The 22,424-nt window shown below is 41.8% G+C and overlaps 1 protein-coding gene across 4 annotated transcripts; it reads right to left on the minus strand.

Annotated features, from left to right (window-relative positions):
* Positions 1-1,062: 1,062 nt before the first annotated feature.
* Positions 1,063-18,636, minus strand: ZNF131 (zinc finger protein 131). Of its 4 annotated transcripts, XM_050987028.1 has the most exons (8): positions 15,527-17,682; positions 14,822-14,960; positions 13,266-13,367; positions 12,166-12,310; positions 9,963-10,305; positions 9,638-9,860; positions 5,613-5,743; positions 1,063-3,334 (listed from the first exon to the last, which is right to left on the minus strand). In XM_050987028.1, the coding sequence occupies exons 2-8, from the start codon at positions 14,943-14,945 to the stop codon at positions 2,672-2,674; spliced, it is 1,731 nt and encodes a 576-aa protein (XP_050842985.1). In that variant the 5' UTR covers positions 14,946-14,960; positions 15,527-17,682; the 3' UTR covers positions 1,063-2,671. The 4 variants fall into 4 exon arrangements, with proteins under 4 accessions (XP_050842985.1, XP_030092997.2, XP_050842984.1 ...); XM_030237137.2 differs by lacking the exon at positions 15,527-17,682 and adding an exon at positions 18,508-18,636 and having other exon boundaries at positions 9,638-10,305; XM_050987027.1 differs by having other exon boundaries at positions 9,638-10,305.
* Positions 18,637-22,424: the final 3,788 nt, after the last annotated feature.

Here is a 22,424-nt window from a genome sequence, read left to right on the forward strand (position 1 = left end):
GGGTTTGAAGAGGCTCGGCATTAGGAAGATGTGGGATGCTGCACCAGTAACCTCTTCGGAAAAAAACGGATTCTCTAGGGTTGAGTGGCCTCTGGAGATCATCCAGCGCAAGCCCCTGCCAAGGCAAGATCACCTGGAGCAGGTGACACATCAAAGCGTACAGGTGGGTTTGGAGTGTCTCCACGATTCCACTTCGCCAGTGTACTTCGTCTCTAAGCAAACCAACACACAGGGTAAAAGAGCAGCGACGCGCTGACGCTACCAAACTACTGACACTACCAAAACACCTCCGGCGGCACTGCGGGAGGCCGCCGGCCACCTCAGGCTGGCGGGGAGGCTCGAACGCCGGCCCGCACCTCCCGGCCCTTGGCTGAACTCCCTGCGGGAAGACCCGGCTGCCTCCCGCCGCCTCCACCCTGCCCCGTCGGCCGGGCCTCTTCCCGCGGTCCTGCTGCGGCCTTGGGCCCCGCCCGGCGCCGCCATTTGCTGCTTTCGGCGGCCGCGCCATTTCCCCGCCTCCCGGGGCCCCCCTGCCTTTCCTGCTCCTGCGGGCTGCCCTGTCTGGGAACGGGCACGAACGGGCTCTGGCAAGCATCTGGGCTTCAGTCATTTGGGAAGGAAGTTACAGGGGAGGAAGAACGGCCCTCTGTAGCAGTTATTTCTAGAGGAGAGCTTTCCTCCATGTCCCTCAGGGTGACGAGGGGACACCGTGCTCCTGCCCAGCCTCACGGGCAGGCGGGACGGACCGCGCTGAGCAGAACCGCAGAGCACCGCTCCTCTCCTGCAAATCCCCATCAACTATTGCTGGAATGGGGAGAGCACACAGAACCAACAAACAGCCCAACTGAGCTTACCAACCACGGCCTTGCTGGCAATAGCATGGAATTGTTCAATTTACACTCGACTGAAAAACTACACAAAAGTTAGTTTTGTTGGTCAGATGCACAGTCAGATCGTTCCTTTGATTCCACCGAAATCTAAAAGGTATAGAGCTCGGCAGCTAACCAAACAGGCCAGTCCCCTCCATGTTATCAGAAGACAAGCTGCTTATCAGAAGCCAGGTATAAGCATAATACCTAAAATTTATTCTCATGATAAACGTTGGGCCACATCCTTTTCCCTGCACAGAATCTCATCACAGATTACTTGCATCTCAGAAAACACAAAACAATTTAAAAAAATTTGCAAGTTACATTAATCAAATTGTTTGAAATTTTAATTGCGATCCATGTTTCTTTTGCAACAGTTTCTCAAAGGCTATGATGAAACACAATAATATTGAATGAAACTAAATAAAAGCACAAATACCAGGAAAACAGTTCAGCATTTGAAGATGGAATAGAAAAGCCTGATTTTAACTAAGATCTATAGTATTACCAAGAGCAGTAGGGACTGTCCTTGCAAAAATTCTTCCCGTAATTTAAGGCTTTGAAAATAACGTTTCTTCAGGAGTTTGGAGCACCTCTAACCTCAGCAGTAATTAAGACATTCTTAACATCCTTGACCAAACAAGCATTTTCTAAAAGAAGCTAACTTTACAGTAAAAAGCTAATAATCATATTAAAAATGAGATTGATCGTTAACACCGGAACTTGGCACTTAATTGCCAGTCATTCACTTGTTTCTAATACATTGGATGAAACAAATAATGCAACATTTAATGGTTGGTATTATTTTATTTTCTAATATTGATTAAACTATTTACACTTCTACTTTTCAATCCACAGTTTAGCACTCATACCTATGGCTTTTACTTTTATGTTTAGCACATCTTTTTGTCAAGTGTCAGAATTTAATTTCAAAAAAACCCAAGAACCTGATACCATATAGACAAGTCTCTATGTTTATGTTAAAACATATTCATTTTCAAAAATGATTATTTAAAAAAGAAGAGCCTACTCGTAGCTTTCTTCCAAATCATGTTTATCACAGACTTTACCAAGCTCTTCCTATTTTTAAGTGTCCTATTTAGCATGTCCTGCTGTCTCCAAGTGAAGTCTGTTCCCTCCCTCAGCCCCCGCCTCTAAATTTAATGCAAAAAGAAAATCAGTAACCGGCAAATTCAAGCAAAAATATAAAGCACTAAAACATTACCTACACTGCCTTTCACAGAACTAAGTTCTCAAAAACTCTAGAAACTTTGTGGAAATTTAACCACTCAGTGTTGAAAAGGCACAGGACTTTTGTGCTCAGAGACCTCCAGCAACAGTGCTTTTAGCCCAGCCTGAAAGTTAAGATCCAAAAATTCATAGGTATGTAATTGCTACTTACAGCAGAACCCCTCAGATTTTACTGACTCTCTTGCTGCGGACATCCTGCAAATTTATACAAGACTTTGCTTCTACTGCAAGAGAAGAGGTGAAATTACTTTTACATATGCCCAGGAATGGTGTAATGATACAATTATACAGGCTATTCATTGCTAAAAAAATCTCACAAAGTTGTCCATGTCTTGTGGTTTCTGTTTCATGGCACTACATGAATGGGGAAGTATTTTTCACATATGAGAGAAGTTTAATTGTACATGAAGAAAGCTAATTTTGGTCCACTTGTCCAGCTCCCTATGGACAGCATATTGGAAAGGTGACCAGTGACAGTTCAAAAACCAATGTAAAAGTTAACAAAAATAATTTGGTATTTCATTCCTAAAACTGCAGTGTCATTATGTGTCCTACTCATCCATTTTTGCATTTTGTGTATCCACTAATTGCTGTGTTTTTAAGTCTTCAGCTTGCTCATGATGTTCCTTATCTGCATCATCTGCTTGATTATGATCCTTTTCTTCTGCTTCTCCTTGATCATCGCTTCGATATTCTACTTGTTCTAGGTCTGTTCCATCTATAAGTTCTGCTTGTACTTCTTCCATCTGTATTTGATTTACATGCTCAACATGTAACTGCTCCACATGAACTTCAGCACCTTGTTCAGTCTGAATGTGTTCAACTTCCAAGTAACTAATCTGCACCTGTTCCTGTAGTTCCTCCATCTGTGTGCCTTTCACTTGATTGTCCTGTATGAGATCCTGGTGCATCTGTTCCACAGTTACCTGTGCAGGATCCACTTGTACCTGAATTACTGGTAGGACATGCACTTGCTCAACTTGTTCTATTATTGTCATTGACGTTACTGGTTCAGCTTCCATAGCTTCCACTGGAAGAACCTCTTCTGTCACTAGTAGTTCTGAAATATTGTGCATTTCTTTGAGATGCCTTCTCAGCTCACTGCCTTGCATAAACCACAGATCACATAAGGTACAGTGGTTGGGTTTGTCACCAGTGTGTATTACCAAGTGGTCTTTGAACTGATCCCAGCTGTTAAACACGCTGTTACAAACCTGAAACAAAAGATACAGCGTGTTAAACAGTGCCAACAGAAATGTGACAAAATACAGTGCCTCTATGAGATCATGGCTTCACATTGTATAGCTTCTTGCTACTTGGATTCAAAATCCATATATTTTAGAGGTAAAAGCTGAGACAAAAGCTTCAAATGAACATAAGACTTGATATTTATTTATTATTTTTTTAAGAATGGTGAGCTATTTTGAGTTGTGCATGCATAAGATAACTTTCAAATGCTCTACTGACTCGTGAATTCTGTAGGTTTCTCATCGGACATTCATGTAAGTATCATACCCCAATCAATACATGTCTGGCACTAGAGTTTTGGGTGGAAAAATGTATGCATTAATGGGGTGCACTGAAAGTGTAATGCTGACTGTTGTCTTACCGACATTCTAGATGCAGTACTACTGAACAACTTTTCCTTATCAGCTTTCACTTGCTCATGACATTGTGAGGTTTAACAGGCTAGGATGAACTCTCCCATTTTGTGATAAAAAAACCCACTTGAATGATTTCAGCAGATAAAACTTTTAAAACTCCATCCCTCTCATTCTCTTCCAGCCAAAAGTACTGTCTCAACATCAGACATTCTGTGTTCACAAAGCATATGAGCTCCCTTCCCTTCAGCTGGCACAGGAGGTAAATAGCTGGAAAACAACACAAAGAGACTGCAGAAATAAGAGATGCAGAGTAGAGGAGACAGAAGAGTGGGGTAGAATCAGGCTTGGAGTAAAAAACCCACAGGCTCAGGAGTTTTTGTCCAGGGAAATGTGTTTCGCTGTAGAAAGCAACAAGAACATACATATCGACACCCCTTCACTCCTGACAAACAGTTTTGAAAGAGGATGTTCTATCTCTTCATAATTTTCAGTAACTGCACAGAAAGGTAATGGAGAGAGTATCTGACAGGACTAACTCAAGAGCGGGTCTGTGTAGTCAAGACAAACATCTCCATTTTGCTGCTGAAGTCTGCTAAAATGGGTTGTAATACTATTGCCACACATTTTTTCCCCCAGGCTCACATTTCAGAAAGAGATTGCACATACAGTTTTTAAAATACTAATATTACAGATAAGCACTCAAAATTACTTAGTCATACATAATGACTATCAGCAATGCCCAGGCACATAATTACTGTTCTTGCCACACGGAATCTAATTCAGTATTCAAGGCATATACCTGAAGAGCACAAAAGGACTCATCAGGAAAGCACAACTTTTTCTCTCGGCTTTGTTCAGTGAACACAGATTTGTTCAAATTTATTTCTAAAAACAAACACCAAAAATTTATCCGAGAATTGCTGCAGTTTCTGCAGGCTGAAGGGACACAAATCCACATTCACAAAATCTGCGAGAGGATGAGGAAGTTTACAAAATGAGTTATGACTTGAATTAGCTCTTTAAAAGTGAAGTAAGATTTATCTCAACAGTTTTTCAAACATCAGTTACATATAGTGACCAAGTATCCCAGCAATCTCTACAGCATTTATTTTGCTTAAAAAATACTACAGACTGCCATCATAAATTTGAATTACTTTCCAGACAAAATTAGTATGTTTGGTATCAAACAGAGACTAACAGAACAAGAAATTAAATAATAATTTGTATTTTGGACTTTACTTTTAGTGAAGCATGCTTAGAAGTGGGAAAGGCTGAGGACAGTCTATCAAGAATCTTGAAAAAAAAGCAAATGTAAAATGCAGCCTACCCAGAAGAATCTCTGCGATTGTAAGTATTATGAGGCTCCACATCAGTAATTCTAAATTTTAAACGGAGATACTTAGATGTGCGGATTTATCTGCATACTGTGGTTGAATGTGATCCAAAGACTGCACTACTGTCTACAACTTCCTTGTTAGAAGAGGAGGGGCAGGCACTGATCTCTTCTCTGTGGTGACTTGTGACAAGACCTGAAGGAATGGCCTGAAGTTGTGCCAGGGGAAGGTTAGGCTGGATATCAAAAAAGTTTCTTCACCCAGAGGGTGTTTGGGCACTGGAACAGCTCCCCAGGGCAGTGGTCACAGCACCAGCCTGACAGAGCTCAAGAAGTGTTTGGATATTGCTCTCAGGCACAGGGTGTGACTTGGTGTCCTGTGCAAGGCTGGAAGTTTGACTCATGTGGGTCCCTTCCAAACCAGCATATTCTGTGATTCAATATTATTTTACTGAAGTAGCTCTTAGAGACATAAGCCACTCTCGTTGCCTCTCCTGTTCAGTCCTCCCATGCTCCTTGAAGGAAGGAGGTACCTAACCTATTTCCATTACCCACCTGACATTCATACAGCTTCTTTCTTCCCTTTTTAGCACCTGCTCCAGACTGACAGGCTGTCAGATGACATTTCAGTGTGCTATTCCGAGCAAAACGTTCATGGCAGTTTGGACATTCAAAGGGTTTTTCACCTGTTGAGACAGATACAAGGATTTGTAAGTGTATAAAACCAGCAGTCTTCTTTCAGGTCTCTCTTCTTCCTCTCTTTCTCTCTCATCTAGGTTGCTAAATGCACTGTAATGATGCGGCCAACGGGATTATTCTGCAGAAAACGAGATGAAAATTCGATATAAAACGGCAAAAAAACTATGTAGAGTCATAAGTCTCATTTAGAAGAAAATCAGTGTAACAACTACCAGTAGCTTTTAAGGTATTTATGGAAATTATATTACTGTTCTGGCAAAATATTTAAAGAAATAGGAGCTATTTCACACTTTTCATCTGATAATAGTTAAAATTAAAGAGTCAACATAAGTCAATATACAAAGTGACATGTTAAAGAAGGAAGAATTTAAATAGTTCAACCTTTTATTTTTAGTAATAACAGCTTATGCTTGAAACTGAGCTCCAGAAAGTGAAGCTGGCACAAAATAATTGTGAAATAACAGTGCATCAATACTAAAACAAAAAAAACTCTGCATCCAACCTTCCCCCAAAATACAAGGAAGAGAAAGCACAGAGGGACATAAATGGGCACAAGCAAGATAAAAATTCCTCTCAGTTTGACCACTTCATTTTAACCATGATATCAAACATAGAAGCCAGCTAAACAACAGCAGGAGAAGCTGAAAATAGGTCTTTTTATCATCAGGTACTATGCTGTCATCAAATGGTAATGAACAAAGGGCGTTGCACCATGCACAAACACAATAACATTCAAGCAAGTTAAATTACAAGAAAACCTTGAAGAGTGTGTTTCCTCTGAAAGGCTGTAATAATCTGTATAGGTACTGCCACCAGCACCACTACTGAAACAAACGGATAATGAACTCCAAAAGAGGCTGAGCCATTTCAGTGAATTCCATGAGGATCAACCCTAGCTAGTTTAAAAGCCTTCATTTTCAGGCATGCAATACTTACTGGATATTGCAGTGGAAAAACAATCTTCAGAAATATTTACAATTTCCTAATTAGCTTTTCAAAAGAAATTCACAAGTAGCTGAAGTGCCCCTTATACACCTGAAAGCTACAAAAAGATGTTAAATGGTGGGAACATTCCCCTCAATGGTTACAAAATGCTACATATTTGGAGAGTGTAGTACAGGAAAGGTAAAGGATGCTAAACTGCCTTCAGTGCTGCAGGTCAAAAATCATGGACTTTGCCCAAGCAATTAGTGGGTTTGGAACTAGATGATCTTCAAGGTTCCTACCAATGCAAACCATTCTGTAATTCTATGATTCTACAGAGCATGCATGGATGACTAAAGAGCTTCTGGACAAACTCAAAACAAAAAGGAAGTCCATGGGACCTGATGAAATCCATCTGCTGGTCTTGAGAGAGCTGGTGAAGGAAGCTATTAATCAACTACCCATAAAATTTGAGGTATGGCAGTCTGGTGAAGTCCAAGATGACTGGAAAAGCAGAAGCACAGCCCTTTCAAAACAGGGCCATAAGGAAGAGCTGGGGAACTACAGGCCAGTCAGTCTCATCTCCATGCCCTAAAAATCATGGAGCAGATCCTCCTGGTAGCTCTGCTGTGAAGACAGGCTGAAAGCCTTGGGGTTGTTCAGCCTGAAGAAGAAAAGGCTTCAAGGAGGTCTAAGAGCACCTTCCAGTGCCTATAGGCAGTCTACAGGAAGGCTGGAATGGGACTTTTAAGAGAATGTAGTGAAAATGACAAAGATGGAATGGCCTTAAACTGAAAAGAGTAGCTTTAGGTTAAATATTAGGCAGAAATTATTTTCTCAGAGGGTGGTGATGTACTAGAACAAGTTTCTCAGAGAAGCTGTGGTTATCCCCTCCATGAGAAATGTTCAGGACCAGGCTGGATGTGGCTCACAGCAACCTGGTCTAGTGGAAGGTACGCTGCCCATGGCCCCAGAGGGTCAAACTAAATGATGTGTTAAGTTTCTTCCAACCCAAGCCATTTTATTATCCTATTACTATGCCCCACTGCTATTTTAATATAATTGCTGGTATAGTGATTGAACAACAACAGGAAAAAATATTTTTAGGATATTTTTTCTCACAGGCCTTTCAAGTTCATTTTAGCATTCAACTAGTGCTGTACAGAACTCAGAATTTAGAAAGCCTGTAACAGAATGGGAGCTTTTTCATTCTCCTTAGGAGACCACAGCTGATATCTGTTCTGATTTTAAGCTTATGGCTTTTGAAAATGCTAAACTGTAAGTAATTAGATTCCATATGTTATACTTATTATTAGATCAATATATATTTAGTAAGTATTTTGTACCTTGTGATAAGCTAACTTGCTTTGAATTGAAAATACGTTCTTTGCAAGAGCAACCAACATATTACATAGTTTGGTTTACTCTGGTTATCTGCCACAATTTTTTTTCCAAATAGATTTTTGGTAACTAGCACCTGTTTGAATTGCTAATAATGGAGAAACACTCCCTGCTTTACAGGGGATAAGGACTTCTTAAAGCTTCTTTATAGAAGGAACTTTTAAGAGAGTATTGGAAATAGACCAGACACTACCATACATCAATACTCAGCAGTCCCACACATGGATACATTCTAATTAAAAGGCTTTAACAATAACAAGCTGCAAAAGAAATAGAGCTGCTACCTTCCATTAAACTTTTACTTATGACTCATGACTGCCATATTAAACAAAAAATCTGGAAGATCAAAATGACATATATTTTACATTCGGTTATCTGTGTCAATTTCAGTGTCTGTTCAGTCAGCTGACTTTTCAGTGACATGAATAAGTAATCTCCTACACTAAAAAGAAGAAGGAAGGACCACAAATCAAATCTTGTACTCAGAAGATTTTTGCTACCCAGATTTCAAAGAGGTAGATTTCACAGTAAAAAAAAGTGTACTATAATGACTAGGAATGTTTTGCCAGTTTTAGTAGTTTTGCTTAATTAACCAAGAAAATTCAAATCATAGATGAGATGAGACAAGAGCAAACGTGGAACTTTCCAAACATGATGGTACAAGACATAATTCTTTGAGGGCATTTTATGTCTAACAGGCATTTGCTCAGAAGTTCTGTTAGATAAAAAAACTCTAGACTGTATTCCACAAAGAAGACTGTGATTCAAATAATATTTCAACAGAAATATTTACTAGAAAATTTAAAAAATAAAGTAGTGATGCATTGTTCACAGGGGTCTTAGGATGAGGGAAGAGACATGGAGAAAGTTGACTCCATGTTCAGAAGGCTTGGTTTATTATTTTATTATATATATTATGTTAAAACTATACTAACAGAATAGAAGAAAGGATTTCATCAGAAGGCTTGCTAAGAATAGAAAAGGAATGAATAACAAAGGCTTGTCTCTGACGGAGACAGTCTGGACATGTGGACTGTGATTGGCCATTAATTAGAAACAACCAGATGAGACCAATCACAGATTCCCCTGTTGCATTCCACAGCAGCAGATAAGAATTGTTTACAGTTTGTTCCTGAGGCCTCTCAGCTTCTCAGGAGGGAAAAATCCTAAGGAAAGGATTTTTCATAAAACATGTCAGTGACAAAGTAGTTCCTTAGTTTGGTATTTCTGAAGAAGGGAACATGATTTAAGGGAGTATTTTGAAAAAAAAATCTCTAATAGACTTGACAGAGAAGCTTCCATACTACTTTCTGGTTTTAGGTGCCTATTTTTAATCAACTCTATCCCCCAAAAGTTTCCAACATCAATGGAAAACAAAAAAAACATGAACAAACAAAAAGACACACCACCATGTTAGTTGTAACTAGAAGCCAAATATTTCTAGCACTCAGAACTCATTTATTTTCTTCAGCATATTTTCTATTTCCCCAAAACATGCAAAAGCCCAAAATACTAGAATGAGGGCCACAAGCACAGGACTGTAGCAATGTTCTTACCTGTGTGCTTCCGAAGGTGCTCTTTAAAATGCCCAAAATGGTCAAACTGCTTGTCACAGTACTGGCATACATGTATTTTCTTGCCAGGTCTTTGCTTCTTACTGGCACCACCTTCATCAAGGTGGTAACAGGTGAGGTGCTGTTTCAAAGCACTCTCTCGTAGGTATCTTTTATTGCATATGTCACATTTGTAATTCTCAGTAGAGTGTGTTTTCATGTGTTCCTTAAAATGGTAAAACAATTTAAATGAACGGTTACATTTCTCACAGTGGAATAAATTGTTCATGTGTGACAGCTGAAGTTCCACAATTTCAATACCTTCTACCTGTTTGCACGAGGGGTCAGTTGCACTATCACCTTCTTCTTGCATCTGGCATTTTCTCTCTCCCTGACGATACTTGCTGGTGATATCTGCCAAAAGAGCCAAAGCAGATTCATCTGATGTACCTGTCTGTATGTACTTTATGGATTGCTCTGCAGAAGCGACTTCTTCAAGGGTTTCAATGCTGTCATCCTCCACTTTCATCGTCCCTTCAGCAATCTCAACCTCAATTTCAACAGGCTCTGATTCTGCAGATGGCAGTGTTTCTGTGATAACATTAGAGGTTTCAGCAATCTTCCTCTTTTTTGGTTTATTTGATTCTAAGGGTGATGAATTTTCTTTGTTCCTGAAAAGCATTTGCATAAACATAGTTAAGATCAATTAACAATGACATAATGATTCCTGTCTAGTAATCTAGGTTCTGCATTCAACACTGCCCTAGCTGTTTCTTGAAGCTAAATGATGACCACATTATCTGTGTGCACATCAGACATACAATCTGTGTGCACAGCAGGAGCTAATTTGTCCTTAATCTACACTCTTTAGTGTAGTAAAATAACATTGTTAAAGCTGATAAAATATTTTAAAGAATTTAAAGTAAATAGCTCTGCTTCAATGGTACAAAGCATCTAGCAAGATGAAAAGACAGTTAGCCTAAGGACTTATCTAAAAATCTGTGAAATTCTGTACTTCGAAAGAAAATTCCTCTAAAATAATTCTTTGGCCTGTCTACTCAGAAATAAGGTTTAAGTCCCTCCTATGCCATTCACCTCTTAAGTTCTGGATTGTGCGCAACTGCAAGCAGTACTTAGAGCTTGTCAGAAAACAAGCTTTAGCTGTGACTTCACATGATGATTATGCACACAAGGGTTAACATATCCCATAATTCAGGAAGGCAGACTGCTAATATCTGACATTAAAAAAAGCCACCTGGATGTGAAAGAAGTATTCTAGTTTAATTTTCTGGGCTCAAACATAACCCTCAATTCTGTGCTGTTCTCTCTGCATAACACACACACAACCCCCTTCCTCCAAAATGTCAGGGATGGCATGGCATCTCAAACACAGACAAAGCTGAGTGGGTCAATGTTTTCAAGCCATCCACAGCACTGCTGCGCTGGAGGTTTAACCCCTGATCATCAGTTTCAAAATAAGTGGCTATCTTCCCATCAAATAGATTGACTGGAATAAGCTGTGCTTTTTAACCTTCCTCTGCACCATGATGAATCCTTTCATGTCATGCACTCCCTATCACTTCCAGGCTTTCTAGTAGCAAGAGACAAGACTTTGCCCAGTATCTCCAAGTAAGTATTGTAAGATATGTAACTAATGATGTCATGCAGGCCACAGCTTACAAATGGCACCTTAGTCTATTCACACACAGGAAAACAGAGTAGCTAAACCCAGTTTCATATAGCCTGGATTTATAATGTCTACCAGATCACAGGTACATTGCAAAGAGCTGCTGGATCATGTATCAAAAGCAACTAGTGTAGCATGCAGAAGGAATGAGAACATGAGAGTACTTTATGGAAGTGAAAGGGAAGAAAGGGGATGAAAAACAGCATGATGGGCTGACACTCACTTTTTTCAAGATAGAATTTGGCAATGGATTACAGTTCCTGGTACTGGATAACAGGTGTTGCAGCAATATTTGACTGAGTATTGAACTCAGATAAAGCTGACTTAAACAGTTACATTCATTCAAGAAGCTTGAGAGGTTAATTTTGCAGCAAGAGGTTTTAAGATCACAGAGTTTATACTCTCAGAAATAGCAGAAAGCTATACAGAATCAAAACACCACAAAACAAGCACCACGAAATCAAAACAAGCACAAACTTGTTAAGGTAGTCTGATTACAGAGACACATTGTCACTGCACAGCCAGCTGTCAATCAGGTGTGGGCCATCAGACAGCACAGAGACCAACTATCAGCTACCACACAGTCACAGCCCTACAACATCAGCAACATTAAGAAGCTGTGGCACTTGTCATCGAGTTCTAGCCCAATGAATGTGACAATCTTGTTATACCCTGTGTAATTCTGAAACGTATGTTACAGTAGAAGAATATATGGTTCTACACAACTTAAGGAGGTTCCAGTATAAGGAACAGCACTGCAAAATACTGGCAGCCAGCTCTTGCAAAAGCCTTATTGAGACTCTCTCCTTCAGTGCTGGAAAAAAAAAAGGGCTTATGTGCTTACCTGATTTCAAGTGCTTTGATTGCTTCTAGCATCTGTAGGTACTCTGCAGCTTTCCAAACATCATTTGCTTCTTCCTCACCTTGTACCATTAGCTTTGCTGTATAGGTGAACTCAATTAAGTGACGAAATGCCATGTTACTTACACCTGTGTACAGGCAAGAGAAACAAGTTACCTTTAACAATTCTGCAGCCTCATCTTCCCAATGAATCTGACGCACTTGCCTGCACACCATTTTGATATCAGCCCTGTAGTCACCAGTTTCATAAATGTCACACCCTTAAATGGCTCCACTGAATGGTTTGGGTTGGAAGAGACCTTTATAATCACCAAGTTCCAACCTCACTCATGTTGGAATAAAAAAACCTACTAGAGAAACATAGTTGAAAACTGTGGAGTTTTGCCATGACAAAGATAAAAGGAATGATAAGATGGACAAATGCTGTTTCAATAATATATAGATTTAAACACAAAAATACTATTCCTGGAGGCTGAAATGCTGCTTCAGGAATTTAATTTCCTCCCTGCCTATCACATAAATATTACCCCATGTTTGCCTTACTCTTGCATCCCAGCCAAGGCATTTGCCATTGGCCATCACTGATAGCCTTTTTCAGCTGACCAGAATGGCTTTTTTCTGGGAAAGCTTTTGTGTAGTACTGCTAATCCTAACAATATGTAAAGGGTCTGTCTGACCTTCACTGGACATGTATTAGGGGAAAGAAGGGGGAAAAAGCACCACGTAATCCCTCATTTTCCCATACAATATATTTAATTCTATTCTAGTTTGATTTTTCTTCAGGGGATTTTTCCAGTGATGGTAACTGTCTCAGAACAACCCAAGAACTAAGATCTAGAAAGTTAACTTTCAGTAACCAAGCATGTTCAAGTGTTCAAAGCCAGACTGGATACAGCCTTGACCAGCCTGGTCTAGTGGGAGGCATGCCTTCCCATGGAACAGGAGTTGGGCCTAGATGATCTCAACATTCTATACTCCAACCCTAAACAATCTATGATTCTATGCACTAGCCTCTACTAGCTACAATAATTTCCATCTTGAGCACACAACTCTGAATGCTTTAATTTGCACAAGTCAGATTACCTTCAATCTCCACCAAAGGCTCCTGAGTGAAATCTTGGAAGAATTTGTGGAAGAACTGGCTACAAGCAGCAAGAACTGCCTTATGAGCTTTAAAATGATGACCTGCAAAGGGAGACAAAAAGTTTGCTTTAAGGTAACACCTTCCTCCCTTCATAGCGCAGATGTAGAAAAAAAGACCACCAAGTGTAATCATTATTCCAGCAGCACATACCGAGTGATTCTCTTTGTTAACATAGGATAGTACTGCAGCTGGCTTGTCCCTTCTCACACAGAACCTTGCTGATATTGCTGACCTTGCTAAAGTTCTGCAACTCAGCCAGCTGGAGAACTCACTCACTCACTCACTCACTCACTCACTCACTCACTCACTCACTCACTCACTCACTCACTCACTCACTCACTCACTCACTCACTCACTCACTCACTCACTCACTCACTCACTGATATTTAAGAAATGAATTATGGGAAATTTCTATGCACACTTTTCTTGGTATGTCTTGGGCTAAGCTCTGTATGTCTCATGTTTTTGTTGCTCCTACAGACTGATATATGTTATCACCACGGCCAGTATAAACACCTCAGAACAAAAGTGGTTCTGCTCTATTCTTTCTGTCTTCCAGAGTCTATATTTCTTCTCCCACCAGGAGGCATTCACATTCATAGGGCTCAGTGGTACAGGGTTAAAGGAAGCAACACAGATCAGAACTACACAGCTGCACACAAAACCATCTCTGAGTTCAACACATTATCTGGTAATGATAGAGCAGAAGCAAACATTCAGGGCAAGTGCTATCAGTGAAACTTTGGCTGTCCCTGAAGAATACTTTTTTTCTTCATTTGCTTACCTCCTTCTAATATGGACTCTGTAGGATCCTTTTTCTTCAAGTGAGTTGCTGCTATACTTTTAAAGATCAGGCACGACTCCTTTAGCTAAATCTGTCCTAGTGGACACTGCCTATATTCCCTGTAGTGTTCATCCATTCTAAAACATGTTTGGAATATGAAGCAGACTTAAATTATCTACCACATACCACCTTTTTCTAAGGAAATAATAAGCACTTGTATCTTCATCATTCTTTTAAAACAGTTCTTATGCCCTTAGAACACATACAAAAAGTGTGTGCTTCTACCCTTTTTAAAGTATACATTAAAATAGTAGACAGATACCAGAGAAGCTGCTAAGAAAAGTAAATATTATTTCAAGGTGTGGAGTTTTTTTCATTTAAACACAGTATTTGTTAAAGGTCTCTGCAGGCAGCTCAAGTCAGAGAAAAATACTTTAACAATGTTTTGGGAATCCTTAGCACATTAAATATACCACAGCAGTTTCAAAGACAGTTTCTATCTGAAAACATTTTAGTCTCTTGTTTGGGAAAGCAGAAGCAAAATTACTAACCACTGTGATGAAACTTTGCAAGTAACTTGCACACAGGTACAGAACCAAGAATTGGTTCACAGCCCCATCTGACACTTGACCATGAAAAATCCAAGAGCATCACAGCTTTCCAGCTTTCAGAATTCTCTGAATACCAACTAGTTCTCAGGCCTGTACATACCATCGACGATCAGAGTGATATCTGTAAACTGGTCCTGCTCACGTTGTTCATTCAGTCTATCCAAAATAACTTTATAGTGTTCAGGGAATTCCTGGATACATTCCATCGTTTCCTCAGCTTCCATGGCAAAAGGCCTGGTCTGCCAAACAAATATGGTATGAGAGTAAGAATACTGTGCCAGTCAGTAAATACTGTGCAGAGTCAGGTTATTATACAAATGTGAACTAACTAGCACTTTGCCAGAACTATAAAACCAATGGAAAAACTGTCTTGCTTGCAGGTTTTCTACCTGTCAATGTTAGCTGACAGGTAGGAAATAGCACAGTTAAGGATGTGGAATATTGTCTTACTTGGACACATGAAGAAACAGCCAAAGTGAGTATTTCTTTATCCTACAGACTCAGCAGGGACCCACCATCCTGAAAACAAATACTACAAGGATGCAACACCTCCACAGCTAGTCATTCAACACCACTGCAGCATAATCTCAGAATCTTCATACAATTCTTGCAATCCCACCAATCCACTTGGTAACAGACAGTTCTTAAAACTTTTATATTTAAGTCACACTTTGCAGCTCATGAGCACAAGTTGTTTACTTCCTTTAAATACAGATGTAATACAGCAGTAGTTTTCAATTTCTGAGTGCATTACAACTGCCAGAGATTTCGTCTGCTCTCAAGCTTATTCATCCATCCTACTTACACTTCGTCCTCTGTAAAGTGAAATATTCTTTGCCAGTCTTTTGACGTATAATGCTTGTAGTCAGATAGCTCTTCCTCCCTTACTAACACAATGAACATAGCTGGGGGTGGGAGTTGCAGAGGATCTCAGACCTGGGGAGGTTTAGCAGAACTCTGTGCCTGTAGATGAGATGCAGACAGTAGTCTGCTGCATATGCAGCAGAACCTCAGCAGAACATCCAAGTGCTTCAACGAAAGCACTTCACAAATTACCTCCAGGCAAAATTATTTCAGATCCATGAAGCAACGCTCATTTTCAACTCCCACACTAATGCAGCTTACACTTAGAAAGCTGCAGAAAAAAAGAATTATGGGGTTCCTGTTTACACCACAAAACACACTCCTTCTTGTCTCTCAGAAAAAAGTCACCCATGAAAAAGTTGTTTTACCAAGAGAATGAAGTAACTAGAGCAGAAGCAACTACTTAGGGAAGTCCAGCCCTACCTGCTACTGCTATGTTGCCAGCCACAGAAACGCTGCCCACAGATTCATTACCTAGTGTGCAACGAGGCAATAACTACACACTCGAGGTGACACATTATTTATTTCAGAGTTGCACAAGCCTGGGTGCCCAGCACAATTCCACAAATCAAGAACCACCTGTAAAAACTTTTTGCTAATTATACATTTTAGCAAGCAAAAGGATTAGTGTTCATTGGTTACAAGTAACATAGTTCTCTAATTAATTAGTATTCTCTCTTCTATTGGATAATGGTTTTCTTGCTTCCCATGCTAGTTAGTCCACATACTCAGCCTCTCTCTTCTTTTGGATCAGCAGGTTTCTTAGGTTGGTCATTGCTATCTTCCCCAGGCAGAAGAATTACCTGTTACCCAGCCAATTCCAACAACATTGCTAAGCTTGCTTTATTAGTTTCTTCCTTACTTTGGGGTTTCTGCTGCATGTCCCTGTAGCCTCTAAATTCTAGATTTTCTGTGTCCACTGTAAGTGGTACACCCATATTCCCAGGCTTTGTTAGTCGGCCCTTAGGTACAGAGATCACTGAAGTATGTCTTTATAAGCTTAAGAAGGCAATTTTACCTACAAGTGATTAGTTTTTCTAACACCTGGACATTACTTAGAGCTTGTTGGTTGCTCTCTGTATCAGGGATTAAATCTCCTTTCTTGCTGAAGAGGCTTGACCATACACAAAGATCAAACATCAAAGCAAATCCTTCCTTAAGAAAATTCTACATACTCCGTATTTCACACCAGAAACAACTGTCAGGGTGTTCAAGTGGGCAGAGGAGCCCAGCCTGCAAGCGAAGATGAGGAGGAAGGGAGTGGATGCTGCTGCTGCATTCTCTTCACCTCATCTGTATTGATGGGTCTAAGACAGACAACCAGAAATTCCTGCCTTTCTTTCACCATCTGGTATTTCACATAAAGTCTCATGTGGGAAGGTGTCAGCTACATACTTCACAGTTTAATTCTTCTTGCCCATTTTTGACACATTATAAAAGGGCAGATGACTTTCAATTAAAAGCATAATTCCTAAAACAAAAAACTTGATCTCCCACTCTCATGATTTTTATCTCCCATGGTTTTTGCTTTACTTCCAAAATGACCGTAGGGATATCTTAAAAAAAACACCCCAAACCTCAAAATAAGGAGCAACCTTAGCCTAACAAACACAAGATACTTTAAAAAGTTTCTTTCTTAGAATTCTTACAAAATATCGTAAGAAACATTCAACTTATGTTAGGCAGTTCATAAATTTACAGCAAACTATTAAAAACGTGAAATTACTGGGCTATTTAAAGGCCGTTGCAGCATTCATGGAGCATTCTCGTTTTAAAAACCTCGGTCATACTGCACAAGAAGGCCTGACAAAACAGCACATGTTCAGTAAGAGCGTGACTACTTTGAAGGAGTGGAAAGTACAGTTGGGAAAATAAAGCAGCCGAGGAATACAGACAGAAGCGATCCAAATTCCCACTTATGAGCGGGTTCACAAATGAGCGACAGAGAGTGGACCGCTTCAATCGTCTCTGCAATTTCCTTGAAAGACTCATCGAAATACTGCCTTAGCCTTATGAGCCTGTAACCCTGCACGCATTTCATGTGATGCGCATATGATTCGCCGAGCTGCTTTTATGAATCCGCCTCAATGAAACATATTATTACTACTCTCCTGGGCTACACCAGGAGCTCCTCGGGTTGCAGGCACCAGATGTTACTTTCGCGCACGTGGATCCCAGCGGCGCGGGCGGGGCAGTGCTGGGGCAGCTCGGGTGACCCGCAGGAGCCGATGCGGCGTGCCCACAGCACCGCCATCTTGGGAAAGGGGGAGCCGTGGTCTGGGCAGTGCAGAAGCAGGAATTCCTCATGCACACTGCCGCACGTTCTCCTCAAAATCAACGCTCAGGCACGGCGCAGTCACGATCCCGATGATCCCGATCCCACCGCTCGGCCCCGCGGGATGGGTGCTGCTCCGGCCGGGATCGTGGGCACAACGGCCGCCAGGCGGCACTCCCACCCCCGGCCGCCCCACCCGGGGCTCCCGCCACCCGCGGGCTGCGGCCCGCGCGCCCCGCGGCCACCCGCGGCCTCATTGGCGGTCGCCGGTGTCATTCAGCGCGACCCCCGCCAATAGCGAGGCGCGGGCAGCACTCGCCCCGGGCGCCGAAGCCAATGAGCGGCCGCCGAGTGCCCAGAGCGGGCGAAGGCGGAAGGCCTGGCCCGTGCCCAGGGCTCGCCGCGCACGGGGGATCCGGGCGCGGTGCGGGCGGCGCCGGCACGCACGGAGGTCCCGCGGGGCGCCCCGAGAGGGGACCTGACCGCTGCCGGCCCGAGCCTGGCGCGCGGCAGCGCCGCCGCCTCGTTAGTCCTTATTACGTCATCAAAGCGCGCATTAAATCGATCCCTTTTCAATTCCCGGCCGGGTCGCGGCTCGACGACGCGGCGCTCCGAGAGGTGGGGAGGCGGTTCCGCCAGGGACTCACCGGGAGCAGCTCCTCGCCGCGCCGCTTCCCTCTCCACCGCCGCCGCTTCCTGCTGCCCGGCAAGCTGGAAAGCGGGGCGCGCGCCGGCCAATCCCGACTCGCATTCCCGGCCTGCCCCGCGCTCACCTTCCACGCGACAGGGCGCGCGCGCGCGGCGGGGGCGGGGCCCCGCGGCCCGGGGCATGCCGGGAGTTGTAGTACATTTGTGCCGTGCGACGTTTCCAGAGTGACAGAAATGTGGTCGGGCTGGTGGGGACCACAGCGGGTCAGCCTCCCTGCTCAAGGAGGATCATCCAGAGCATATGGCACAGGATTGTCTCCAGACAGTTCTTCAGGATCTGTGAAATGAGACTCCACAGAATCTTTGGGCAATCTTCTCCAGTACTTGGTCACCTCTGCTGTAGAATTCTTGCCCATGTTCAGGTGGAATTTCCTGTGCACCCCTCACTGCCCATTGCTCCTGTCCCATTGCTCAGCAGCAGCGAGCAGAGCCCGGTCCCTGCTCTGACCCCTCCCTGCAGACACTGACAGACACTGATGGGGTCCCCTCTCAGCTGTCTCTTCTCAAGGCTGAACAGGCTCAGCTTCCTCAGTCTGTCCTCATAACAGAGATGCTCCAGTCCCTTGATCATCTTTGTTGTTCAACTCTGTTCTGATGAGGAATGCCTGTGTCTCCCCTTCTAGATGCATTTTGCAGCTACACTGCAGTACATTCCTTAGTGTGGCAAGCCAGAACATTCTAGAATACCGGTGTTAGGGCCACGTAGGCCACATACACCCTCACAGGCAGGACTCGTACCCACAGGATTCCCTTCAGCCCATGTCCCTCAACTCTCTTACACAGCCACTCTTCCATGCAGTTCCATAATCCTGTGTTACTTTATAATTCAGACTGAGCTGTGTCCAAAATGGGTGTCATGAAGCGGTGTCGAAAGCTGAAAGGCCAGAAGTGCAGTACAGCCCAGCAGGCCTCTGTGGTGCCCAGCTGAGCCCCTCCAGGTCCCCACGGCTGAGGAAGGAAAGGTCCAGGCAGCTCCTTGCAGCTCTAACACGGCTCCTGGGCTATTTGGCTGAGGCACCCTAGGAGACAGCAAGGGCATGGCCCTGGCTGCAAGCAGCCCCTCTGCCATCCCGCCTGAGCGCTGACAGTGTGAAATTCAGGTTTCTTTTCTACACTGGAGTCTTCAGGGGACCCCTACTCATCCGTGTTTCATGTCCTGACCCCTGATGAAAACGTACCCATCCAAATAAACCAGTATAACAATTTAATTTGTCAGACAGCATGATCATCCCTTTGACAGCCTCTACGCTGACGCTTACAAGAGAAGAGCAGCCTCATGCAGTGGCTCTAATTAGCTTGCCCCTGTTAATTCCTGGAAATTTACTTGTTTATGAACTCCATCCCTTTCCCATGTTGCTTATTGCTCAATGGCCTTGTTAACATAACAGCACTATTGATCTTGTCAGTAGGTCTGCTCAGACAGTTATTTGCAACCTAGGAGTTGCCTGCCACACCCATTCTTGTTTTCTGGTACACAACAGTACATAAGCAATGTTGATTCCTCCTGCTTTTAAAAATATATGAAGGTTTGTTTTAAACTAGCAGAGATCTAATTTTTAGTGGAAGAACTATATCTCTGACAGTTTATAATCCAAATAGAAATGTTGCTAAAGCTATCACTGCAGCAAAGCACAAAACAAGAATTAAAATTTTCCATCCCAGCATCTTCTACCTGTCCAGTGTCGGCATTTTGCTTGTTTTTGATTAATGTATGGTTTGTTCTGACCATACATTAATCTTTCTTTCTCATGGCATTCTTCACTGTATTTCTTTTTTTCCTATGGCTTCCCCCATCTCGTTTTACTGTGAGGTTAGGCTAAAGGTTTTAAATGAACAGTTCATACTTGGTCCTAATAGCTTTTCAGGTATAAAATTACACTGACTAAGCCATAAGTCTTATGTTCTCCTTTTTCTCTCTCAGAGATGGGTGTGTCATTTCCCAGCACTACCTCCAAGAGCTATGGTACAAAAAAATGCAAATTAGTTTTAGTAAGTCTGGAAACTGCCTGGAAACTACCTGCATTTTATTTACATAAGGAAGAGTATATTAAGCAAACATCTAAAGGATCTTGATCAATATCTTTAGTTCAAGCTGTATTAGCCATGCCTAAAAATTACCTATGTTTTTTTCCTTTTCCAGAATCACCTCAATGACACTAGAGAATCCTGTATTAATTAAAACAACATGGCACATATTCTGGACATAACATTCAGCTGAGTTTGGAAAAATTACTGAAATGTAGATGTTCTCTTCTACTCCAGCCTCTCACAGCAGGATTGAACAGGGCTGAGAGCATCTGTCCAGGCTGAGCATTGTGAGCCTCTCCCAGGGGGAGCTGTGAAGTACCAAACAGCCAAAAATGAGTACTAAACTAACAGTAGAAAATTGTGAATCACATATTCCCCCTCTTTAATAAAGGAAACACCTCTTTGTCTGAGGAAATGTAGGAATTAATAAACTGGAGATGTGAAATCAAATATTCAGGAGGTCTGCTTATGTGCAGTGTTGAGTAAATAACTGTTGTCCAAAACCAGGTGACTCGATAATAAATGAAGGCCAAAAGGGACCATTAGCTCATCTAGTGCAAGGCCATCCACCTGGCAGCCTCTGACCTACATCAGCTTGCTGGACAGTTCTGACTGGCTCCCAAAATGGTTTTGAAAGCTCCTTAGTGCACTCATGGCACACCCAGATCTCCCACATCAAAACCAAATTATTCACCAGGCAGAATAGAGGTAGCTGCAATGTGGCCTGTACTGGTCTCTTCTATTAGAAAAATTCTTACGAAATCAGCTGCTCATTCCTGTAGTGTTATCAATCATTTGCAAGAAATCTCTGTATCAGACAAGTCAGTACGTCTCCCTCGCACGGTGACTTGTTCTGTGCATGAGAAGGCTTTGCTGTCATGCCTAGAGCAAGCCAGATGTGGACTGTTATGCAAGAGGAAAACATTTATGTGGGGCCCCTTTGATAGGTATGCCGAGGGCAATAATATCAGTTTCTGTTTAAAAAGTTTTAAAGGAAAATAAACATGGATTGTGCTTCTGACAGAGCTGTTCTGTTAATCCTCCTTATTTCTTTATTAGTTCCAGAGTAAAGGGAAGATATAAGGAGTTAATTGAAGTCAAAATGCTACTGTATCTATAAAATGCAATGCTTGAAAGCTGTAATGTGTAGAATTGTGGATTGATGTCAAAAATATTTAAACCTTAGTCCTGTGACACAAACGTGTGAGCCTGTTCCTTCGGTATCTATTTTCAGAGGAAATGTCCAGCTAGGACAGGATGTGCATTTATATCTATTCAGTATTATCTGCTGACGTACAAGTTCCATGCCAACTCTTATCTACTGTTTACAAGTTTCATATTTTTGTGACCCCAGAAAGAGCAGCTGACTAGTAAAATCAGGGAGATCAGTGTCTGTTGAACACTGCAAGTGATGGTAGTTGAATTCTAGTTCTTATATAAATATTTTCTTTTGTATAATTTTAAATATCTGGAGGAAGAAGCAAGTCCAGTAACTTACTGTCCCTCAGTTTCATAAACTGTAGGATTCTGCAGGATTACAAGAAGCATGCCTAAAGAAATTAGATGTAAAGTACTTAGCTATTTTTTTTCTTTTAATCCCATAATATAGAATCATACATATAAAATGAGTTGTGTTGAAAGATCATATCAATTCAGCAGACTTTGTCTATGTCAGGACTTGTCTGGAAAACCTCTTAAAGAAAACCTCTGTTAAAAAGTTATCTGTATTTATTTATTAAAATACATATAACTGGGCAATTTTTGCATGGGTATGCATTGTGCATCATGAGTAGAAGAAATAACATACACAGACATTATTATTATAGAT

This window comes from Serinus canaria, chromosome Z (genome assembly GCF_022539315.1).
Source record: "Serinus canaria isolate serCan28SL12 chromosome Z, serCan2020, whole genome shotgun sequence".
NCBI lineage: Eukaryota > Metazoa > Chordata > Aves > Passeriformes > Fringillidae > Serinus > Serinus canaria.

Bases quoted from the DNA above. Each gene is read 5' to 3' on its own strand.
- ZNF131 (XM_030237137.2), bottom strand. From the start codon at position 14,945: ATGGAAGCTGAGGAAACGATGGAATGTATCCAGGAATTCCCTGAACAC. The intron at 10,306-12,165 runs GTAAGCACATAA...AATGCTTTTCAG, and splicing joins ATCAAAGCACTTGAAATCAG to GAACAAAGAAAATTCATCAC. The intron at 5,744-9,637 runs GTAAGAACATTG...CTGTCTCAACAG, and splicing joins GCACCTTCGGAAGCACACAG to GTGAAAAACCCTTTGAATGT.